General features: G+C 38.4%; 1 protein-coding gene across 2 annotated transcripts in view; it reads right to left on the bottom strand.

Moving 5' to 3' along the window:
- Nucleotides 1-370: 370 nt before the first annotated feature.
- pan3 (poly(A) specific ribonuclease subunit PAN3) overlaps nucleotides 371-24,168 on the bottom strand; it is a 173,633-nt gene continuing 149,835 nt past the window's right edge. For both annotated transcript variants that reach the window (XM_043692011.1, XM_043692013.1), the window contains exons 15-18: nucleotides 23,037-23,166; nucleotides 13,704-13,768; nucleotides 3,629-3,767; nucleotides 371-3,408 (exon numbers count right to left, since the gene is read on the bottom strand). In XM_043692011.1, the coding sequence (XP_043547946.1) occupies nucleotides 3,268-3,408; nucleotides 3,629-3,767; nucleotides 13,704-13,768; nucleotides 23,037-23,166 (475 nt within the window). In that variant the 3' untranslated portion in view covers nucleotides 371-3,267. The remainder of the gene's footprint in view (nucleotides 3,409-3,628; nucleotides 3,768-13,703; nucleotides 13,769-23,036; nucleotides 23,167-24,168) is intronic.

Here is a 24,168-nt window from a genome sequence, read left to right as displayed (position 1 = left end):
TAATTGAATGTTATATTTTTGAGACATTCATCCCATCATTGTATCATTACTTATGTAAATAGATTTTCCACCCAAGATGCTGCCTTAAATGTTTGTCTATGTTATACTTAATTAATGCAAACCTTCAAAGTAATATCTGGTAAATTCCAAGATACTGAAGCTAATTTTTATACAAAATGCTGATATCTACATTTTCAATTTAGTAGTTACTTTGTTACTTTTCAAAATCCAGGGACCCATAGCCCAGGATTGCAGCAGTTCAAGGAGGCAGCTCTTCAACATCTTCACCAGGCAATTAGGGATGGACAATAAATGCTGGTCTAACCAGCAACATCCACAACCCTGAACAAAAGGAACATACAGGCAAGACTGAATTCTGGTATTCTTTATTAAAATACTGCTGTACACACAAAAGTTTAAATCAGATGTGGTAACATTTAACATTGAGGAGGGGTCATACAGACAGACTGATACTTTTGTGATAGCTGGTTTCAGGACATTTTTCTTTACAAATAAACAAAATAAGGCTGAAGTGGAACATGTGCAGAATATGCTTACAAGGTTTTCTTACAAAACAAAAACTGTTACTGACAGAATATATAAAACAAGTTTTTAAGTAATACATATGCGGATTGTTTCAAACAGCATTAGGCAACTGAAAACCCTGTATATAACTGAAATGAATTTTCAAACCATACATGATTTCAAAAATTGAAGTCACCATATGATTTCAAGGGCTGGCACTGGATCATCAAAAGGTAGCACGTTACTCACCATATTCAAAGCCTTCCTAAACTATTTTGCAATAGTGGTAAGCCAATTTAAGTGCAGATGGCCAAAATTTTGTTTGAGAAATCAATATTGACTTCAAAGCTCAACTGCAAATATTTTAAAATTGTTTGAATCTGAAACAGTCCAGAATATTGGAACCCTCTGAAATAGACATCTATGAATAAATTTCATAGATCAGGACTTAAAATCGCATGGTGACTAGAAATGTTAGCTATGGTAACAAAGGAGCAAAGAATGTAAAATTTGATGTACAAATGCTGATTTGGGCTGGATCAGGAATACATTCAAATGAACTTTGTAGGCATTTAGCTACCTCACTATGAAATCAGATTCAAAGGTAAGAACAGAGTAATCAGAATTTCTTTTAGATTCAGGGATTGTTTTTTGTTTTTGACAATCCAGAGGCAGTGTGCTGGTTCAGTAAACATCAAAATTTAAGCCCTGTTTACCTCTGCCTGTTACCCAAATATTGGTCCATACTAAGAATGTGAGGAGGCCATGCACTCCCAACCCTTAATACCCACAGATGATCCCCTTTCCGCAATTATTCAGAAACCATGTGGAAACAAGAACCTTTTGAAGTGCACAGAATGATATAAATACAGTATTTCTCCTCATTGTCAGAATACCATTTTTTTTGTTTTTTGTGATTTTATAAAAAATGTTTTTCTCAAAACATACAAAAACAGCTGCTTCTCTGTCAAACAGATGAGCTATTGACACAACTTTACTTAGGACATTATCCTTGAAAGAACATAGTAGAGTTCCCTCAACTTTTTTGCAGCTAAAATGAGGGAGCATTGCAATTGCTTCTACTGCCTGTTGATAGATCAATTTCACACAGGATGCATACAAATGTGTCAAAATCACAAATATATGTAGTCCTTCCCCATTAGTTTTAACTGCTGCTACCAGGTGAATCTAGTTGTGGTTGCCAAACAGGTTTAGATTCCAAATCTTTTGTATGAATGACGTTGCCAACACTGAAATTCAATATGCAGAATTTTAAGCTTATAAAACTGGGGTAACGGGTAAGAACTTTCGATTATCAAGGCTGTACTGCCCTCAGTTTCAACATTTCTTCCACAAAGCAGTCAGTATAATTAAAGATTTAATACTGGGAAGAAAAGACATGTCACAGTCATTAGATTGAGTTAAATTTCTTTTAGATTCATTTCTATATTTTGGCCCAATGGAATTGGCAGTCACATATGACTGTTTGGTTGCATTATGTCTTGATATGTTCTGCATTTCCCAGCTGGTTCAGTTTCAGTACTTGATAACACATGTAGAAATTGATTCTGAAAGAATTTCCCTAAAAAGGCGATTCTGTTTCTAACTTTAAGAAACATCACACTTTAGGTAGTTTCATATATCTGTAATTCAGATGACTAATTGCAAAGCCAACTTTGGGGCAACAGTATTGTAAAGGCACAGCAGCCCAATCATTCCAAAATTGCACAGGTTACTGTGAAACAACTGCTGTGTTTTTGTGCAAGTGTACTTGACAAAGTCCTTGTTTGTTTCCATATCCAGTGTAAAGTACCCTATTAAAGCTGCTGTTCAAATAATAGAACTTTATACAAAATTAAATGATACATAACAAAACCTAATCCACTCCTGACATTTCAGGTATTGAACCCAATTTAAAAATTAGTCTCCTATAAAAAAAAGCTTGCATAAATGTAGAGGCATCTTACCTGTTCCAATTACTTACACTGAATTTGTTGTTAAAAAAGGCGCTGGTAACTGTATGAAGCAAAAAAGCTACTTTTTAATTTTGTTATGAAAGATGTGTAGCTGTGATAGTTCACAAAGATGCCATCAACACTGACACACAGGAGCTGTTTAGTTCCTGGAAGAATAGCGTCCATTTAATATTCCACCTGATTTTCATAAAAATATGCTTTCTGTAGTTTGGTTTTCTAAGTGATAGCACATGGCAGTTGGTCTGAAGTCCAGCATGTCTTTTTGCCAGAAATATAACCCATCGGAGTTCAGTTCACAAATAGTATATCCAATGGCATTTTCACCTAGTCCTTGCCATAGGCGTGCGTGCAGTACAATCACTTCAACATCTTCCTTAGGGATATATACTGTTACCCAGAAAGTAATTCTAAAGATAACGATTTTCCCTTATCAAAATTACATGTGGTACATCCTTAAAGATCACAAGTCTTGAACTTAAAATTAGTGCATAAACATGTGAAAAAATAAAACTGGGATCATCATGCATCTGATGCCACTTCCCAATTTAAAAACAGTCTTCACAGAAACAACCTCTGGTGGCAGTTCTAGGCTCCTGTGATATGGACGTTCTTCCTTCAAGTAACAGTGTACCTGACCGAAGTGCAAGCAGCGCTGCTCATTTACATTTGTACTTTAAATGTGAAATGAGATGGCATTAATACAGTTGTAGTGCAATTAGCTCTTTATATTGTTCTTCAGCAATGTTTTGCCTCAGCACAGCAAATACTACAACTGTCCATTAGAAGCTGCTAGGAGTTCTGAGAAAGCGCTTTCAAAACAACGCTTCAGATCAGCATATGTCACCACGAGAACACTCTTCTCATCTCTGGAAACCAGACTAATTTTTTCTGGTACACCAGCATCCAACTGCAAAGGAACAAAAATGAACAATAAACAGTGATCATCTTTCAAACAAAAGCAAGCACAAAAGTAAAATACATGAAATTACATACTTAAACGCAATACAAAATGTATGCTTTTAAGATTACTAAAAGGAGTTGAAAGAATTTCTTGTAAAATTTTTTTAAATGTTCACAAAGTTCCAAAATAACAGTAATTTCTGTTTTATTATCATATGATCCATTACCTTATTTAAGCAAGAGACTATGTGACTGAGGTCAATCCATGGAGTACCAGTTTCAGTCAACTGGTGAAAAAGATGATCTCTGAATAATTTTAACAAGTATCGGTCACCTGTCTCTGACCACGTTGGATCCTTTTGGAACCTGACAAAACAATTTGTACAATGTGAATGCAGTAAGTCTGTTGAATACCCACACTAAGATTTTCAATCACAGAAGGGCACACATCAGTATAAAATTTTTATTACATGCTTCATAAATGCAATGTATTATAACATGATGTGATGTTGAATTTTAAACAGAAGTACATTTTAGCTTCTTGAAATGGAACGTCAAAAGCAAATGAGGATAGTGCAATAAGTTTTATCCTGCAATGTATATATTGATTCACTGTACTGGGGGTAAATAAAGGGAATAACATCAAATACCATCAACTGTATAAAATAATTAACTTTGAAAATTTATGACTGAGTGCAGTGGTGAAAGCTTGATGAAGGAAAGCATTAAAGTTATTGGTTCTTATTCACAGCTGTAGGATTGAAATATTACCCTGAAGAAAAAACGTCATCATCAAGAAATGCTGTCACTCACTTTTTTAATACTCTGGAGTTATTTCATGTTGGAAGAGGTGGAGGTGTTTCAGTTAATGGAAAGATATTTCTTCAACAATATTATAATCATTTTTGAATCAAATATTTCAATTTTAACAAGGAAATATGACATTTCCTATTACAATTAATAGCTTCTCAAAATAATTTATTTAATATATTTGATTAAATGAACAGTTACAGTATTTGTGAAAAGTCATCAGTTTTATTCACTGAATGCATTCATTAAAAAATATGCTTTGTTTGCTTTTGCATCATTTAAAGTAGCTAAATATACAATTGCCAGAAAGATGGTATACATTGTCTTTACCACATCATGCAGAAATCAGCATGAACTAGAACGCTGCTCAATTTTGTTAATAAATGTCAAGGGTCTGCTGTAGGGTGTTAAGGTGCAGATTGGATAAATATTTACAAGATGCGTGGTTAAATTAATTTCACATAGCACAACTCTTGCTTCACTATAATCAAAAATTTTAGATAACTTACCCTTAATATGGTCTATTTTATTCTTTGAATGTAGTTCAATCTCCACATCCAAATTAATACATTTATTAAGAACCATAAAACCATTTTTGTGTCAGTAACCATGTTATTGAATTCATGTTACTTCCCAGTAGCCTTTGCTGCAAACTGGGTCTCTTTCAGTGACTGTATCTTCATTATTTTGGAGGAACCAGAAGCAGACAGTTGATGCAATAAGGCAGCTGAAAAATGTGCAAATGTACCTATCTCTGGTAAAGTCCTCTTCATTCTCAAACATACCTTCAGGTTGTACTCCAAATGAAGAAAACAAAAATCACTGAGGTAATGCCTTCTTCAGAGATGTTACATTCTAACTAGGCAAGAATCCTACTGGTTTGCCTAATAGGCTTTCCTCCACTTAATTTCAGTCACTCCAGTCAGCAGCAAATGTTTATAATTGTAAGGTGAAAGAAAAGTTAAATATGTTAACTTGACCCAAATAATGACACTTTTGCCTCAGAGACAGAGAAAAACAGTAAAATAACTTACCTTGCACACTGTAATGGTGTTGCAAAATACCTTGTCGTCAATTAAATATTTATTAAGTCATCATTGTTGCTTGTAAGCAAGCAATGAATTGTTTTTATAACATGAAGGAAATTAGATGAGAAAATGTAGCAAACAACTTGGTTGTAGTTCTCCAACATTATCTCATCTATCAAAATTTACCAATATTGTTTGACAACTTAAAATTATGGTCAAGAGTATGGTGCTGGAAGTACACAGCCAGTCAAGCAGCATCCAATAAGCAGCAGAATAGACGTTTCAGTCATGGGCCCTTCATCATGAAGGGCTCATGCCTGAAACATCGATTCTCCTGCTCCTCGGATGCTGCCTGACTAGCTGTGCTTTTCCAGCACCACACTCTCAACTCCAATCTCCAGCACCTGCAGTCCTCACTTTCTCCAACTTAAAATTACGTATCAAATAAAGTGAATAAACTGTTTGATAATTTTGGATAAATCCTTGGTTACATTAGCGAATAAACCGAAGTTTGAAAGATAACCACACAGTAAAATTGGTGCTCACAATCAAGAAGAAAATTAGAAAAAAAAGTCATGCATGTAGGATTCCAAGAAATTAATAGGTTAAAATAGGTTCAATTAAGTTTGGAAACTTCTTCAAAACACAAACTGGAATATTATAATTCTACTACCAAAGCCTGAAGCTACAACTCAAAATGGTGGGTTTCTAGGAGGTCCCTTCTTATTCTCCTAAACTCCAATGAATGTAGAACTGACATATAAAGAGAGACTGGATCAGTTAGGACTGTCATCCCAAGAATCAGCCCAATAAACCTTTGCTGCACTCCCTCCAGAGCCAGACATCCTTCCCCAGATAAGGAGACCAAAACTGTATACAACACACCAGGTGGACTCAACAAGGCCCTGTACAACTGCAACAAGTTATGATTCCTCCTGTACTCTAATCCTCTCATTGTGAAAGCCAAGATACCATTTGCTTTCTTCACTGCCTGCTGCTCCTGCAAGCCCACCTTTCAGCGACTGGTGTACAAACACACCAAGGTCTCATTGCAGTTCCTCCTTTCCCAATCTAATGTCCTTCAGATACAATCTGCCTTCACGTTTTGGATAATTTGACATTTCCACAATATACTTCATCTGAAATCCATTTACTCAATTTGTTAAAATCACACTGAAATACTTCTGCATCCTCCTCACAGTTCACCCTCCCACCTAGCTTTGTGTCATCTGCAAAAGTGCAGAATTACATTTAGTCCCTTCATCTAAATCACTCAAGTATACTGTGAATAGCTGAGGTCCAAGCAAAGATTCCTGCAGGTACCTCTCTAGTCACTGGTTGCCATTTGGAAAAAGACCCATTCATTTCTACTCTGGTTCCAGTCCATCAACCAGCTCTCTAAACACATCAGTACACTACCTCCAATCTATGGGCCTTTATCAACAGCTTATGAAAGTTCAAGTAAACAAGATACATTGGCTTCGCCTCATCAACTCTACTGGTCATATCCTCAAAAAACTCCAGATGATTTGTCAAGCATGATTTCCCCTTCGTAAACCCATAGTGATTATGTCCAATCCTGTCAACGCTTTCCATGTGCTCAGTTATTAAATGTTTCATAATGGACTCCATTTTCCCTACTACTGATGTCAGATCAACCAGTCTATAAATTCCTTGTTTTCTATCTCCTTTTTCAAATAGTATGTTGCTACCATCGAATCCATGGGAACTTTTCAGAGTTGGTAAAATCTTGAAAGATAACTACCAATGCATCCATTACTTCTACAGGCATTTTCTTAAGTATTCTGTGATGTCGATTATCTGGTCTTGCAATTTGTCATGCTTGAATCCTGTCAATTTCCCAAACAGCATTTCCCTACTAATACGATTTTCTTCAGATACTCCTCTCACTAGATCTGGTGTTTCCCAATATTTTTGGAATGTTATTTGTGCCCTCCTTGGTGAAGACAATTGGTCTGTTATCTCCTTATTCTCCATTATACCTTTCCATGTTTCTGATGGTAAGGGGAAACCTACATTTGTCTTCACTATCCTTTTTCTCTCCACACACTGATTGATGCTTCTCCAAGCTTACTCTATTTCTCCCTAATCAATCCCTTTGTCCTCCTTTGCTGAAATCTAAACTGCTCCCAATCCTTAGATCTGTTGTTTTAGAAATATTTTATGCCATCTAATACTATCATTAATTTTCCTTTGTTAGCCATGCTTGGGTCACCTTTTCCATTTTATTTCTGCAACAGACAGGAATTAATCATTGTTGCAGTTCCTCCATGCACTCTTTAAAGATTTGCCATTGCCTATCCACCTTCATACCTTTAAGAAACTTTCCGCAATTCATGATAGCCAGCTTGAACCTCATATCATGAGACATTTGTTTATTAAGATAAGGACCCTAGTTTCAGAATTAATTACATTACTTTCTCTCTTGATGGTTGACTAAGGAGTTGAGTTTAATTAATACTGGTCGTTTTACACCACTGGCGGTGCACACTCTGAGATGCTCTGGGTGGAATTCACACAATTATGAGAGGAGGAAGTGAGTTGCCTTTCAATTCGGATTGCCCCCCTCCTTTCCCAGCTTGTTTTGTTGGTAGTTTTTTTTTCTGGGGAGGTGGTGGTTTCTGGCCCATGTACTCACCAATCCATCCACCTACCCTCATCACACCAACTAGTCACTCACTTTCTCGCCAAGCCTCACTCAAACTCAACCACTGGCCCTCCATCACTCAGGTTACTCACTCTCCCATCTGCTCTACCAGTTAATCGCTGATGCTCCAAACTATATTGGGTTTCAAAGTTCTTCCTACCACCTTCAAGCGATTGTGTGCAGTTTGCACATTCTCCCAGTGTCTGCTTGCATTTCCTCTGGGTGCTCCAGTTTCCTCCCACAGTCCCTAGAACCACAGGTTAGGTGGACTGGCCATGCTAAATTGCCCATTGTGTCCAGGGATGTGCAGTCTAGTTAGATTAGCCATGGGAAACGCAGGGATAGAGGGTCAGGGTGGAAGGGAGGAGGATGTGGATAGGATGATCTTTGGGGGTCGATGGGCTTCCACACTGTAGGGATTGTACGATTTAAAATGAAGTGCATCACCTCACATTTCTCTGCATTCAATGTCATCCACAAAATGTTCGTCCTCTGCACCAGCTGGTCATTATCCTGTTGGATTTCTATACTATACTTCTCATAAGTTTTGTGACACCCACAAATTTTGAAATTAATCGCTTGTGCACCAAGATCTATTAATATAAATCAGGAAAAGCCAGGGTCCCAATACTGACCCCGGGGAACTCCTCTGAAAACGTTTCTCCTTCCCAAAAAAATACCTGTTGGCCATTACTCTGGATTTCCTATTCAGCCAATTTTGCATTCCCATTGTTACTATCTCTTTTATAGCATGACCTACAACTTTCCACACAAGTTGTTGTTTGTGTGCCTCACACCCCCAACTCCACTCCCCCACCCTGACACTTACCCAGCGATACCCCCACCACCATCAGTGATACTCACCAACTCCTCACCACCATCTCCTCACTAACTCTTAATAGCCTCACCAATAAAGCCCCCCTCAAATATTCACTCATCAATCAAACCCCCCCTGCCTCACTCTCCCCGTACCCTGCTGCCAAGGCTCATACACCTACTAGTGGGATTACATAAGTGTGGAAGAGAACCAGCCTCTGCTTGCAGTAGTTCCATGAAACATCTCAAATAGAATCATAGAATTTTATAATACAGAAGGACACCACTTAACCCTACTAGTCCCAATTTCCAGCCCTTTCCCCATTGGCCTCTAAATTACTTTTTTTAGATTACTTACAGTGTGGAAACAGGCCCTTCGTCCCATAAGTCCACACCGACCTGCCAGAGCACACCCACCCAGGCCCATTCCCCTGCATTTACCTTTGCACCTAACACTACGGCAATTTAACATGGCCAATTCACCTAACCTGCACATTTTTGGACCGTGGGAGGAAACCGGAGCACCCGGAGGAAACCCACGCAGACACGGAGAGAATGTGCAAACTCCACACAGTCAGTCGCCTGAGGCGGGAATTGAACCCGGGTGCTGTGAGGCAGCAGTGCTAATCACTGTGCCATCATGCCGCCCACTAATCATTTGCAAATATATATATCCAGCTCTCTTTTAAACATCCTCAGCATCCACTTCCATCACTCTCCAAAGCAGCATATCCAAATCTTAAAAACTCTAGAAGTTTCTTATTATCTCACTCCTAGCTCTCTTGCTGACAATCCTGAAATTGTCATCCCTTCTTCCCAACATACCAACTAGTAGAAACAGAATATTGTTCTTTACGTTATCAAAATTGTTCATAATTTTGATGTCTTAATAAGGTCACCTCTTATTCTCTTGGGAGCAGGTAAGATTAAGCCCAATTTCTCTAATCTTTCCTTGTATCTAAAAGCCCTAATTCATGATATCAGTCTAATAAATCTCTTTATACTCTCTACAGAGCTTTAACATCCTTCCTTAAATAAGGTGCCCAGAATTGAATCAAATACTCCAAATGTGGTCTGACCAATAATCTATAGAAGTGCAACATCACTTCCTTACTTTTATGCTCTATGACTCTTAATAAATCCCAGGATCTTATCAGCATTCTTAACAACTGTATTAACTTGCCTGGCCATCTTCAGAGAACTATGCATGTGAACCCTGAGGTTCCTCTGCTCAAAGTTGTACCATTGAGCCTGTATTGTCTCTCCATTTATCTTTTACAAAAATAAAATTACCTCACATTTCTCTGCTTTGAAATTCATCTGACAGGCCTCTGCCCATTGGGCCAACTTGCCAATGGCACTCTGATGTCACTCAATATGATTGCCACATTTCACTAAACTCTCTGGTTTAGTATCACCCGCAAATTTCGAGATTTTGTCCTCAACACCCATCTCCAAATCAGAAAAAGCAAGGATTCCAACACTGATCCCTGAAGAACACCACTTTCAACTTGTCTTCAATCTGAGAAATGCACATTTATAACTATCCTCTGTTTCATATCTTTTAACCAATTTATAATCCATGCTGCCAAGGACACATCAATTCCAAACATTTCTAATTTGCAAATGAACCTACCATGTTCCACCATATCAAATGTGTTCTGAAAGTCCAAATATGCAACATCCACAGCATTACCCTCATCCACTGTCTGAATCACATTGTCAAAGAATTCCATTAAATTTGTCAGAGCCAAAGCCATGTTGACTGTCTAGAATTAACGTATTTTTACCTAATCCTGTATTATGGCTTTCACCAGTTTACACACTACTGACATCATGTTTACAGGGCTACAGTTTCCTGGGTTATCCTTTGCCCCTTTCTTAAATAATGGTGTCAAATTTGCAATCCTCCAGTCTTTCAGCACCAATCCTGTGTTCAGAAAGGCCAGAAAAATTCTGTCAATAGCTCTGCATTTCGTTCCCTTACTTCTCTCTGCAACCTAGGATGCAACCCATCCAGGTCTGCTGACTTCTCCACCTTGGAGTTCTGCCAACCTTTTTAGCACCTCTTCTCATCTACCATTTTCCTGCTGAATTGCTCAACACCCATATTTTCAAATCGGCCATTGTTACCATTTTCCAATTTGGTAAAGACAGAAGCGAAGTGCTCATTTAGTATCTCTGCCATGTTCTTTGCTTCAGTAAACAGCTTACCCTGTTTGTTCTTTATGAGAACCGCTCTATCCTTCATTAATCTTTTGCTATTAATGTATTTGCTCAACATTTTATTATTGGTTTTAGCACAACATGACATCCTGTACTCAAGCTTCCTCTTACCCTTTCTTATTCCAACTTTAGTCTGTCTCTGCATTTGAGATACTTTTCTGATTCTATTGGTATTATTATTCTGGTATGCATCATTTACCTCTTTTTTTCTTCTTCCTTATTTCGCCATCAATATCGTTAATCATTCAAGGTATTCTAGCTTTGGATACATCAGGTTTTATTTCTCAGTTGGCATATAGCTTGCACCCTATTCATCTCTTTGAAATTCTCCCATTTTTCATCTACTGCTTTATCCACCAAAATGGTGTTTCCAATCAACATGCTCCAGTTCAATTTTTATATCAACAAAATCTGCTGTTTTACAGTCAGGAATCTTAATCATTGTCTGATCTTTATCCTATCCGACATAATATTATGATTGCGATTTTCCAAATGTGTCCATTTTTGAGCATCAGCATGGGGGCCTCATAGGAACCCTCCACCCAGGCAGCCCACTGGAAAAGCCTGATCTACAAGATCCTCTGCAGCAACTCACAAAAGTCCTTTATCAACACCTTCCAAAACCAGGGCTTCTATCATCTAGAAGAACAAGAGCAAATTAATTACAATCCTGCCATCAATTCATGAATGATCCTAATTGCAAGTTATATATTTGTTCTTAAAGTCATGGAGTTAAAATCCAAGCACTGTCTCCCTAACAGCATTGCAGATGCATTTACAATATTGAAATTAAGCTATTAAAGAAACCTTTCACTCTGGAATTTCAGAATTGTTGCAGTGGTGGAAGTCATTCATCCCATCGTATCTGCTCTACTCTCCAAATGAGGACCCATTCAAATACTTTCCTTATGCCTTTTCTCTGCAGACTATTGCTTTTAAATAACCATCTAATTCCCTTTTGAGTGCCTCCACCTCTCAAGGGCAGTGAGGAAAGGGAAGTAAAAGTTTGGTGCTGTCAGCAATAACCACAACCCAGGAACAGATTAAAAAAGATACAATTGTTAGGTTCTGATCAAAACTATTACAAAAAATGCTCAAATTTTGAACCACTGTTGCATCATTATGAAGTATAGTTGTCTACATTTAATTTCTTCAGATATAAAAGGGTGAAGCAGCAACTTGCATTTACCCACTACCTTCAACATAGCAAAATATCCAAAGGCAAAAGTCTGAGGAAACAACACTTCATGATGATCCATAAAAGGCATAATGGCAGAAATATCTGCAAAATAACAGCTTAGAAAAAACCTCTTAAACGAACATGAGAAGGCAGCAAGTTTTGGGAACAGAATTTCAAAGCTGACAGCATTTGCAGTTGAAGGCACAGCCACCAACCGCAGATCAACTAAAATCAGGAATGGTGAAAAGGCCATATTTAGAGCAGCACACATATCTTGAAGGATTATCACACTGAGAAACAGCAATGGAAGCATCTGAAAACAAGAATAATAATTTGAAAATTGAGGTAATGGTAGACCAGAAGTCAATGTAGGTAAGTAAACACAAATGTAACAAATATGTAGCACTTGGTGAGTGTTTGGATATGGGCAGCACTTTAGGATAAGATAACGTTCGAGTCATGGAAGACGGATGCTAACCTAGACACAATAGCCAAACTTATAAGTAACAAAGCATGAGGCTAGGAGCAGATTAAGTGAGGCACTGTCAAGTAATATTTTGAGAATGGAAGCATTTGATCCTGGTGATGGACTGAACATAATTATTTTCTAATATTCAATATTAAAATATTACTAGCAGAGTAATTACATAAACCTCATACCCAAGACAATTATAAAGATAGTGGCTGCATATTTAGAAATCAGAGGGACCTGACAGTCAAATTAACATGACGAGAGTGGAGTAATCTTAGCATATTCTCATATATAGTTGCATAGCCTATAATGAAAAACAATTTTGAACTAATATAAAAGCAATATACTGCAGGTATTTGATATCTGAATTAAAAACAATGTGCTAGAGAAATTCAACTGGTCTGGCAGCATCAGTGGCGGGAGGAATAGTTAATGTTGAGTCTGCTATAACTCTTCTTCAAAACTAAAAGCAGTTGGGAAATGGTGTTTTCAATGCTGTAAGCATAGTGGGAGGAAGAGTGGAACAGATTGTGAGGGCGGCCAGAGCGAAAAACAAAGGGCACGCTAATGACAGTGAAGGAATAATAATGATTTAAAATTGGGGTAAATGACAGATGGAAAAGAAAAAAAATGGGTCCACTCTGCCGAGACTGAAGTATGCATCTGTGCTTCTATTGTTTGGCTATCAAACCTGATATTATCAAATGTTCTTAGAATCATGATAAAACCACAGAAACTCTGAACAAAGACAGAAGATGTCGAAAAGCTCAGCAGGTCTGGGAGCATCTGTGAAGAGAAATCTGAGTTAACATTTCAGGTCCGGTGATCCTTTCTCAGGAGGGTTCTGAGAATGGTCACCAGAGCTGAAATGTTAATTCTGATTTCTCTTCACAGATGCTGCCAGATCTGCTCAATTTTTCCAGCAACTTCTGTTTTGTTTCTTAGAGATGAGTGTCTGGCCTAGGCTAAATGCAAGATGATATTCAGAAAGGAAAAAAATAGAAAGGGAGGAGTAGGGTACCAGTACGGTAAGAGTAGAGAGATGGCAAAAATAAACCTGGAACGTCACATTCTAGCTTGATTTCCTGCTAATAAAGCTTACTCTGGCCTCTCATTGATGGTTCCCAGTTTTGCTAGTAGCCGAAACAGCCTTCCATTTTGCACCTCCTGCAAGACAGAAAACACAAGTTAAAGAAGAACAAAATTAATGTACCGCTCAGCCAAGTGTCTACAAGTTTCAATAAAGATGAAACCATTGCTTAGTTTCAGTTCTGCCAGAGCCTTTCAGCTCAAAAGCTCAGTACAACTGCGGTCCATACATAAACAAGAAAGTTAAATTCCAGCAGTGAAACAAGGGCATTATTTCACAGAATGTGACAGCAAGGATCCCTGGTAAAACTGAAGTCAATAGAAATCAAGGAAAAAACTTGCCACTGCCTGGAATCATACCAAGCACTAATGAGATCATTCAACTGTATAAACATTCAATCTCTCCATCACTGGCACACTGCAGCTCCAGGGTTTACTAACTACAGGTGCACTGCAACAATTTACCAAGACTTCAGCGGGGCCTTCCAAACATTTGGCATTTATTCATCTTGAAGCATATACACATACAGCAACAAAACTAACTCCAAATATTCCTCCAATCAGAAGAACATAAGAAATAAGAGCAGGAGTAGGTCATAAGGCCCTTCATGCCTAATACGACCCTGAAGCTAACAACCAAACTTCAATCTCTACTTTATGTTTCAATCTGTTCTCCAGAACCTTTAATTCTGTTAAACATCCAAAGATTTATATTTATATATAAATATTTATATCTCAGCCTTGAAATGATCAGGTACAATGAAATCACAGCTCTGTGGGATAATGAATCTCAAGGATATACAGGGCTTACAAGGATATACAGAATGAAAAAAGAATTCTCATTTCCATCCGAATTGCCTGACTCTTTGTTCTGGCACTATGGGTCAAATTTTCTCAGAGTCCAGCCAATTGCAGAGATCTATAAAAATAATGGACAAGGAAAAACCAGGGAACTATAGATCAGTGAGCCTGATATCGGTGGTGGGCAAGGTGTTGGTGGGAATCCTGAAGGACCGAAATTGCATGTATTTGGATAGGCAAGGACTGATTATGGATAGTCAACATGGCTTTGTGTGTGAGACTCACTAACTTGAGTCTTTTGAAGGAGTAACAAAGGGAATTAATGAGGCAGAGGGTTGAGCTATTTGGACTTCAGTAAGGCATTCAACAAGGTTCCTCACGGTAGATTGGTTAGCAAGGTTATACTACATAGAATATAGGGAGAACTAGCCATTTAGATTTAGAACTAGCTCAAAGGTAGAAAACAGAGGGTGGTGGTGGAGGGTTGCTTTTCAGACTGGAGGCCTGTGACCAGTGGTGTCCCACAAGGATCAGCATTGAGTCCAATACTTTTCGTCACTTATATAAATGATTTGGATGTGAACATAGGAGTTGTGGTTAAGTAAGTTTACAGATGACACTAAAATTGGAGGTGTAGTGGACAGCAAAGAAGGTTACCTCAGAGTACAATGGGCCCTTGAACAGATGGGAGAAAGTGAGGACTGCAGATGCTGGAGATCAGAGTCAAAATGTGAGGTGCTGGAAAAGCACCGCCAGTCAGGCATCAGGAATTCTGAAGAAGAGGTTACGCTCAAAACATTGACTCTCCTGCTCCTCGGATGCTGCCTGACTGGCTGTGTTTTTCCAGCATCACACTTTTTAACACTGCCATCAGTCTATTCTTTTAGACATTGTATCATAAGAAAATGTGCTGCATCGTCAAAATGTTTCTATAGCTTGATTTCTTTTAGTTTTAAATACTTAATTTTGTTTGGCTGTACAGTGATCAGCTTCATTAAATAAAATAAAAAATCACTGACATACAGCTTTAAGTTCTGGAACATATATTAGAGGTTTGGCTATGTGCTGCCTATGACTTTTCATTTATTTATCATTAGGAAATAACAAGTATATTTGCTATGCCTCCTGGCTTAAGGAAACTCTATGCTAGGAGCACAGTTTTGTAAAATTACTGCCTTTAGGTAAGAGGTAGCACTATCTTGATGGCTACTGTTGAAGCCATCGTGAGCCTGTTATTGACCCAATGACACCATGATCCAATGCAGAAACTTCTGGTTTAGTTTTAAATCCACAAGGTAAACAAGCCATTCAGCCTAACTGGATTATGCCAGTTTTATATTCAGAGTACCTTCTCCCTCATTCCATCTTTCACAAAAGAAAGTTGTTTTCTGTTGAAAAAGTAACCTGAATCAGAGTATGATTTTTCAAGAGATTCTTTCTTTGTGCCATCATTAACATAGTTTTATTCTTCATTGTTCATTTGCAGGTGTTCTGTTTGCCTGTGTTGCTTGTCTTGAAAATTTAAGCGCTACCGTTTCCTTCATAGTTTTCAATAATGTTTATGCTGCCACCTTCCATGGATTTACAGGCTTCAGCTTTATGCTGGCAGCTTGTTTATGCCTCATTCCAATTTGTATTATGTGGTAAGTTCTAGTGTGATGCATCTGAATCAGAGGGTCCTAGAGCACAGAAGGAATCCTGATGAAGAGCTCATGCTCAAAACGTCGACTCTCCTGCTCCTCAGATGCTGCCTGACTGACTGCGCTTTTTCAGCACCACATGTTTGACTCCTGATCAGATGGGCTGAGGAGTGGCAGATGAAGTTTAATTTAGATAAATGTAAGGTGCTGCATTTTGGAAAGGCAAATCAGGGCAGGGCTTATTACATTTAATGGTAAGGTCCTGGGGAATGTTGCTGAACAAACAGACCTTGGAGTGCAGGTTCATAAATCCTTGAAAATGGAGTCACAGGTAGATAGGATAGTGAAAAAGGCGTTTGTATGCTTTCTTTTATTGGTCAGAGTATTGTGTATAGGAGTTGGGAGATCATTGCTTAGGCAACTTTTGGAATATTGAATGCAATTCTGGTCTCCCTCCTACAGGAAGGATGTTGAAAGGGTTCAGAAAAGATTTACAAGGATGTTGCCAGGTATGATGGGTTTGAGCTATAGGGAAAGGCTGGATCCTTGTGACACACCAATGGTCACAGGCGGCCAGTCTGAAAAGCAATCTCCAACACCACCCTCTGTCTTCTACCTTCGATCCAGTTCTGAATCTAAATGGCTATTCTCTCTGTATTCCATGTGATATAACCTTGCTAACCAGTCTACCATAAGCAACTTTGTTGAATGCCTTACTGACGTCCATGTAGATCACGCCCACCGCTCTGCCCTCAATTAATCCTCTTTGTTACTCCTTCAAAAAACTCAAATCATGTTAGTGAGACATGATTTCCCACACACAAAGCCATGTTGACTATCAGTCCTTGCCTATCCAAATACATGTAAACCCTGTCCCTCAGGATTCCCTTCAACAACTTGCACACCACCAGTATTAGACTCACCAGTCTTTTCCCTGGAGCGTCGGAAGTTGAGGAGTGACCTTCCAGAGATTTATAAAATCACGAGGGGCATGGTTAGGGTAAATAGACAAGGTTTTTTCCCTGAGTTGGGGGGACTCCAGAACTAGAGGGCATAAATTTAGGGTGAAAGGGAATAGATTTAAAAGGGATCTAAGGGGTAACTTTTTCACCCAAAGGATTGTGCATGCATGGAATGAACCACTAGAGAAAGAGGAGGAGTCTGGAATAATTACAACATTTTAAAAGGCATCTGTGTGGGTATATGAATGGGAAGGGTTTAGAGGGATATGAGACATGTGCTGACAAATGGGACTAGATTAATTTTGGGATATCCGATCGGCATGGACAAGTTAGACCGAAGGGTCTGTTACAGTGCTGAAAATCTCTATAACTCTAAGACTTGGATCTTGAAGTCCCATCCCTATTTTTGACAGATCCTTTTCTCCTTGCCCACAGGGGAAAGGGGTGGAAATCTCATAGGCAGAAAACTTTAACTCAAACTCAGCAGCTGTGTTTTAAATTAGAGCTTTTTGAAAGGCCTTAAACATAGAGAAATTTCTGGAGCAAATGTAAATGCTTGTGAAGTATATAGGTGGTCTGTTTAATTATCTAAAAGTCCCAAGTCTGTTAAACACAAAAAGTAGCAAGAACATGTTTGAGTGGGGGAAAAAAAAACCCTCTACAGGATTGCTTATATTGACAGGCCATCTGGCGCATTTCAGAAGAAACAATACCTTTATTCCAGGAATCAACCTTGTGAACTGATTCCAATGCAAGTTTATCCCTCCTTAAGTAGGGAGACCAAAACCATACATAGTACTCTTGATGTGATATCACCAATGCACTGTACAGTTGTAGCTAGACTTTCTTACTTTTGTACTCCATTCCCCTTGCAATAACAGACAACATTTTACTTGCATTCTGAATAACTTGCTATAACTGCATGCTAACATTTTTTTGTGAATTTTACACAAGAACATCCATATTGCTCTGCATTGAAAAAAATTATAGTCTCTCTCCATTTGAATATTCTGCTTTACTATTTTTCCTACCGAAGTAGACAACCTCACACTTTCCCATATATTTCATGCACCAAAATTTTGCCCGCTCACTTAACCTACCTACACTCTTTGCAGACGTACTATATCCTTCTCACAACTTGCTAACCTACCCACTTCTGCATCATCAGCAAATGTGGTTGCAATAAATTGATCTCCTCAACCAAGTGTGCTGGCAGAGGAAATAACCTCTTAAAGTCTCCGCTTCAAAACTGTGTATGATTCAAAAAGATTACATCTTATTCATCTAAATGTGAGAGCATTCACCCAATGTCTGCAGCTTCTGAGCTTTGCATTGTAGAGTACATTACTCATGATCTCTTCAACCGAGTCATTTGTCGAGATTGTAAATAGTTGAGGTCCTGGCTGTACTCCATTAGTTACAGTAATCAACTTGAAAATGCCTCTTCAACTCCGATTCCTGTTTCCTGTCCATCAACTAATCTTCCATCCATGCTAACATTTATCTCAATTTCATGAGATCCTGTCTTGCTGTCTGTCTGGGACCTTACTGAAAAACTTTTGGAAATACAAATATATTACATCTACTGACACTCCTATCTACCTATCCTACCAATTACATATTCAGAGGAAAAGTATGTCTTTTTCTTTTCATAAAACCATGCTGACTCACTCAGTGCATTGTTAATTCTTCCTTTGCCCTGTATTTCCCTGGTTTCTGAATCCCTCCTTTCTTGAATACTAACATACTTGATAACTTCAAATCCACTAGGACTGTTCTAGAATCAACATAATTTTGGAAAATTGTAATCCTATCTTAATTTTAGGAACAAGGGGTCTTAGTCCATTTAGTTTTTCTCAATTAACATCAACAGGATTAAGTATATTCAGTTCATCAACAGCCCCTTGAATACATTTTAGTTCCCAAATGCAATTTGTGCCTTTTACTGTGAAGCAAGGCAAAATTTGTTCAATGTTGCTGGCATTTTCTCAGTTCTCATAATTCCAGCTGTCACTGCATTACTGAACCAATGTTTATTCCAGTATACCCTTTTGCAAATATTAGTAAAATATAGTAAATACAAATTAAATTCTATCAAACTATAGAGGTTGGAGGATTAATGAACTCTGCAACATTTTCTATCTGGCTGTTTTCTGCTGGTTTTCCATTAAAACATCAACACATTGGTTAGAATTCCTTTTAATCTTTCCATGTTTAGTGTGAAAAATGAGTTTCTATAAAGCATTAAATGGAAACTTTAACAATGCCAACTTTCCAAATTACTTTCTAGGCAATTTAGTACTTTGTGAAGGGTACTAACTATTGTAATGTTGAAGTTAACATACAGAATAGAACCAAAGACCTTATGAATCTGTCAACATTAACAGGTACAAGGGACATGAGCTAAACTATTAAGCATTACATTTGCAATGTTATACCAATGAGGTCAATGTAGAGAAAGATGGTGAAACTTGAGCTTAATAAAGAAAAGCTAGCTCAATGGTGATTGTCATAAAAACCATCTGGTTCGCTAATATCGTTTAGGGAAGGAATTTTATCATCCTAGTCTGGTCTACATGCAACTCCAGACCTAGAGTAATGTAGTTGACTCATAAATATCCTCTGACAAGGCCTAGTAAGTCACTCAGTTGCATTAACTAATACAAAGTCCAAAGGAATGAAACCAAACAAAAAACCCTGCATCAACTGTGCAAAGGTTTCCTTCCCAGCATCTGGGAGTGTGCGCCAAAATTGGGAGTGCTCTGAGACACTGGTCAACTAACAGCCTAACAAAGTCATAATCACAGAATCATACATTACAGGCATTGTCTCAGACACCACTATCACCATTTGCCTCACCTGCAAGTCGGACACACCAGAGGGGATAGCACAGTGGTGAACAGTCAGGAACAAGTTGCCCTGGGAGTTCTCAACAGCAACTCTGGACCCGAAGAGGTCTCACGGCATCAGGTCAAACATGGACAAGGAAATCTGCTGCTTATTACCATTTACCACAGTACTCCTCCACGTTGAACATCACTGGTGGAAGCACTGAGGGTGACACAATGCATTCCAGGCGGAGTTTTCAATGTTCATCACAAAGAGTGGCTTGGTAACACTTTAGCTAGTTTATTTCTAATCGGTTGTGTCTGTAACAACTGGCGAGGGAATCAAGGAGAGGAGAAAATATACTTGATCTCACCCTCACTAATCCACTTGTCACTGATACATCTATCCATGACAATATCAGTAGCAGTGATCAGCACACAGTCAATGGAGATGAAAATCCACCTTCACAATGATGACACCAGCCACCCTCATGTCAAATATACTGTGCGCTAAATGGGACTGGCATTGAAGAGATTTGGTTATTTAAATCTGGATATCATGAGGTACTGCAGGCCAACAGCAGCAGCTGTCAGCTCGTGATGTGGCAAGGACTCTACAATTGCCATAAAGTGGGATGATCAGTTCATGTTCAATAAAAAGTAGAAGACAGCACGCCAGGAGGAGCACCAGGCATAATTAAAAATGAGGTGTCAACCAGGTGAAGCTACAACACTACCTGCGTGCTGAATAGCTTAAGTAGCATGCAATAGACAGGGATAGGCAATCCCACAATCAAAGGATCAGATCCCAGCTGTTGTGGCTCTGCCACACATAGTCCTAAATAGAAATTGACAATTAACAGGAGGTGGATGCGCCACAAATGTTCCCATCCTCAACACTGAGGAGTGATTATTGCATCGGTATAAAAGACGTAGTGTTTGAAGACAGAACAAGTACTTCATGCAAGTGTCAAGTGGATGATCCATCTTTGCTTCCTCCAAAGATCCCCAGCTCCACAAACATCAGTGTTCAATCAATTTATCTCACTCCATGTGATGTCAAGAAACAACTGAAAACAATATACACCGCAGCAGCTGCAGGCTCTGACACCATTCTCGCTTACAACTGTGGACTTTGCACAAAGCAATGGCACCTACAAGCCAATACAAAAAAGTGCCTAGGTAGGTCCTTTGCACAAAAAGAAGAACTAATTCAACCCAGTCAACTTTCACTTATTAAATTGATGCAAAGGGCTCATGCTATCAAGAGGTACTTGCAAAGTAATAATCTGCTCACTGACATGGAGTTTGGATTTTATAAAGATCCCAAGCTCCTGACCTCACCACAGCCTTCATCCAAACCTGGACAAAAAAAGAGGGAGCTGAATTCCAGAGGTCACATGACAGTGACTGCTATTGACATCAAACAGCCTTAGCAAAGTCAGAAAAAAAGTTTTTTCAATGGCTGAAACTATACCTAACACAAAGGAAGATAATTCTAGAGATTGTTGGAAATCAATCATGTCGGCTCCAGGACATCACTGCAGTTCTTCAGCTTAGTATCCAAATCCCAAACATCTTCAGCTGCTTACCTCCATCATAAGGTCAGAGATGGGGATGTTTGCTACTGATACACAATGTGCAACACCATTCATAACTCCTCAGATAAAGAAACATTCTGTGTCCATATGTAGGAAGACCTGAACAAAATGCAGGCTTGTGCTGATAAGTGGCAAGTAAAAAACTTGTGCCAGGCAATAACTATCTCCACAACAGAGAATCATACCATCCCACCTAGACAGTCAATAGTATTACCATCACCGAATGGGTGAGATCAACATTCTGGGGGTTACCATTAACCAGAAACTGAACTGGACAAGCCATATAGATACTGTAGCTACAAGAGTAGGTCAGAAGCTATGTAGTCTGCAGCAAGTAACACACCTCCTGATTCCTCAAAATCTGTCCACCATTTATACGGCACAGGTCAGGAGTATAATGGAAAATTCTCCACTTGCAGCTTCAACAACACTCGAGAAGTTTGACACCATTTCAGACATAATAGCCTGCTTGTTAGACACCTCAGTCATTCACTTCCTCACCGCCAACACATACAAGCAGCAGTGTGTGCTATAAATCATATGCACTGCAGTAATCCACAAGGCCTTTTCAACAGTATCTCTGAACCCTTCTGATATCTACCATATAAAAGGACAAAGGCAGCAAATACATGGGAACACCACCAGCTCCAAGTCACAAATTGGAACAACATCAGTATTCTTTCATGATTGCTGGGTCAAAATCCTGGAATTCTCTCACCAACAGCACCGCTGGTGCCCTTGCACGCCAAGGGCTACAATAGTTCAAGAAAAAAACTCACCATCACATTTTTAGGGAGAACTAAGGTTGGGCATTAAACAGCACACAGCAAAGCTGCCTTTTGCAGGTCTATGGCCATTAATAATTTAATATCACGATTGGATCGGTTCATTAAAAACAATTATGAACAAGATTTTCATCATGAGAGCTTTTAACACTGTTTAGCCCATAAACAGCCCTATGTTATTCTCAAAAGATGGAGAATTCTCTGACCATCAATTGCAACTTAGCACAAGAAAGAATGACCTGTTGCAAAAACAGAATTTAGAATTCTGATCTCAATGAATTTTAATTCAGTCGTCATTTGAGAGTTCTGCTTTCCTGGTATTAGAAGATGCATCCTCAAAAATCCAGGACCAATTTAATAAAAAAAAAGTTAAATAGGACTCATTTAAAGGCGGACAAGATGACAAAAGAGTATTTTACGATACAGGCACATACGTGGAAGTCAGACAGATTTTAGCCCATAATAATTAAAAGGGACTTTGTATAAGTTCTTGATTGTATAGTTTTCTTTTGAAGGAAAAAGATTGCTTCAGTGGCATTATATGCGAACATGAGTATGCGCAATAAATGCTAGTCTAGACAGCAATACCCCATGAATAAAGTTGGTGTTAAATATCTCTTTGCAAAAACATTTACAATGCACACCTTAAAAAAACATCAGCATTCCAAGTCTCATGCTGGCATCTTAAAACTACATTATGTACGTGACACCGAGTAATCACTTATTTACCTTCATCAGATCGTCTTCAATCACATCATTTCTCATCTGTGCAGCATCCAATTGTGTGTAAAAACGTGCACCTATCATTGGCATAATATCATTTACACTGCGTAGCCGGTTTTGGTCAGTCAGCAAATACCTAAGTTGAAGAGTTATGAACAACGAATTAATGTTGTATATTTTCATCTACAGTTCATGTCAGATTGCTTAATAATTCCTTCCCTCATTTTCTTCTCCTTGCCAGTAACTGTCTGCTTGTTCCTTAAAAACTTTTACACGCAGTTGGCTAGTGTATTTTTTAAAAAATGAAATTACCATTTTCTTTGAGCATTTTCATTTCTCAGAACCAAGCCTGCATGCTGTGGTTACATTGCTTTCTCTGAAAACAGACATTCTTGCACAAATCTTAGTACAATAATAATCTTAAATCTGAATCATTCTTCCCATTTTAGTTTTATTTCCAGTAAATGATTTGTTGCTGCCTATAATTCCTTTTTCACTGTAAGGTCTCTTTATCAAGAAATAAACTCGCATTGTAGCCTTCCAAAAGCTTTGTAGCAACACGGATGGATAAAATACCCTATGATTTTTATGTCCTTGTTTGATATGATCTGCCTTACTGCACGCAAAACAAAACTTTTCACTGTACTTAAGTATGTGACAACAATAAATCAAATTAATCAAACACAGGACTTACAACTAGACATTGTACTCAAATGGGTCATCATCCAATGACTTATTTGAGAACCATACCTGTTGTTGAGGGAATGTGTAGACATTTTCCCAGGCTATTTCTTCATATATTTGCCTTTCCTAACAGCACTGTGGTGTACCTACACAACTTGTGACTGCAGCAATTAGAAAAGGCTCATCACCTTCTCAAGGGAAACAAACGCTGCCCTAGTCACCAACATTCAGATTCCGTGAAAGAATGTGTCCTCATGTTTTAATAGATCGAATTTGACTGATTTGTAGAGATGCCAATCCTCTTAATGCCAGGATCATAAATAATTTGCAACGAAGCTGAGTGGCACTAATGTTTCTAACCATTAGTAACTTGACCTATATCTCCTGAAATCAGTCTGCTTGCTAATCTCTGCCACTGGATGCCTCAAAGATCTCATTTTACCTACTTTTCTTT

The sequence above is a fragment of the Chiloscyllium plagiosum genome, chromosome 6, assembly GCF_004010195.1.
Source record: "Chiloscyllium plagiosum isolate BGI_BamShark_2017 chromosome 6, ASM401019v2, whole genome shotgun sequence".
NCBI lineage: Eukaryota > Metazoa > Chordata > Chondrichthyes > Orectolobiformes > Hemiscylliidae > Chiloscyllium > Chiloscyllium plagiosum.
This window is presented reverse-complemented; position numbering and strand designations above follow the sequence as displayed.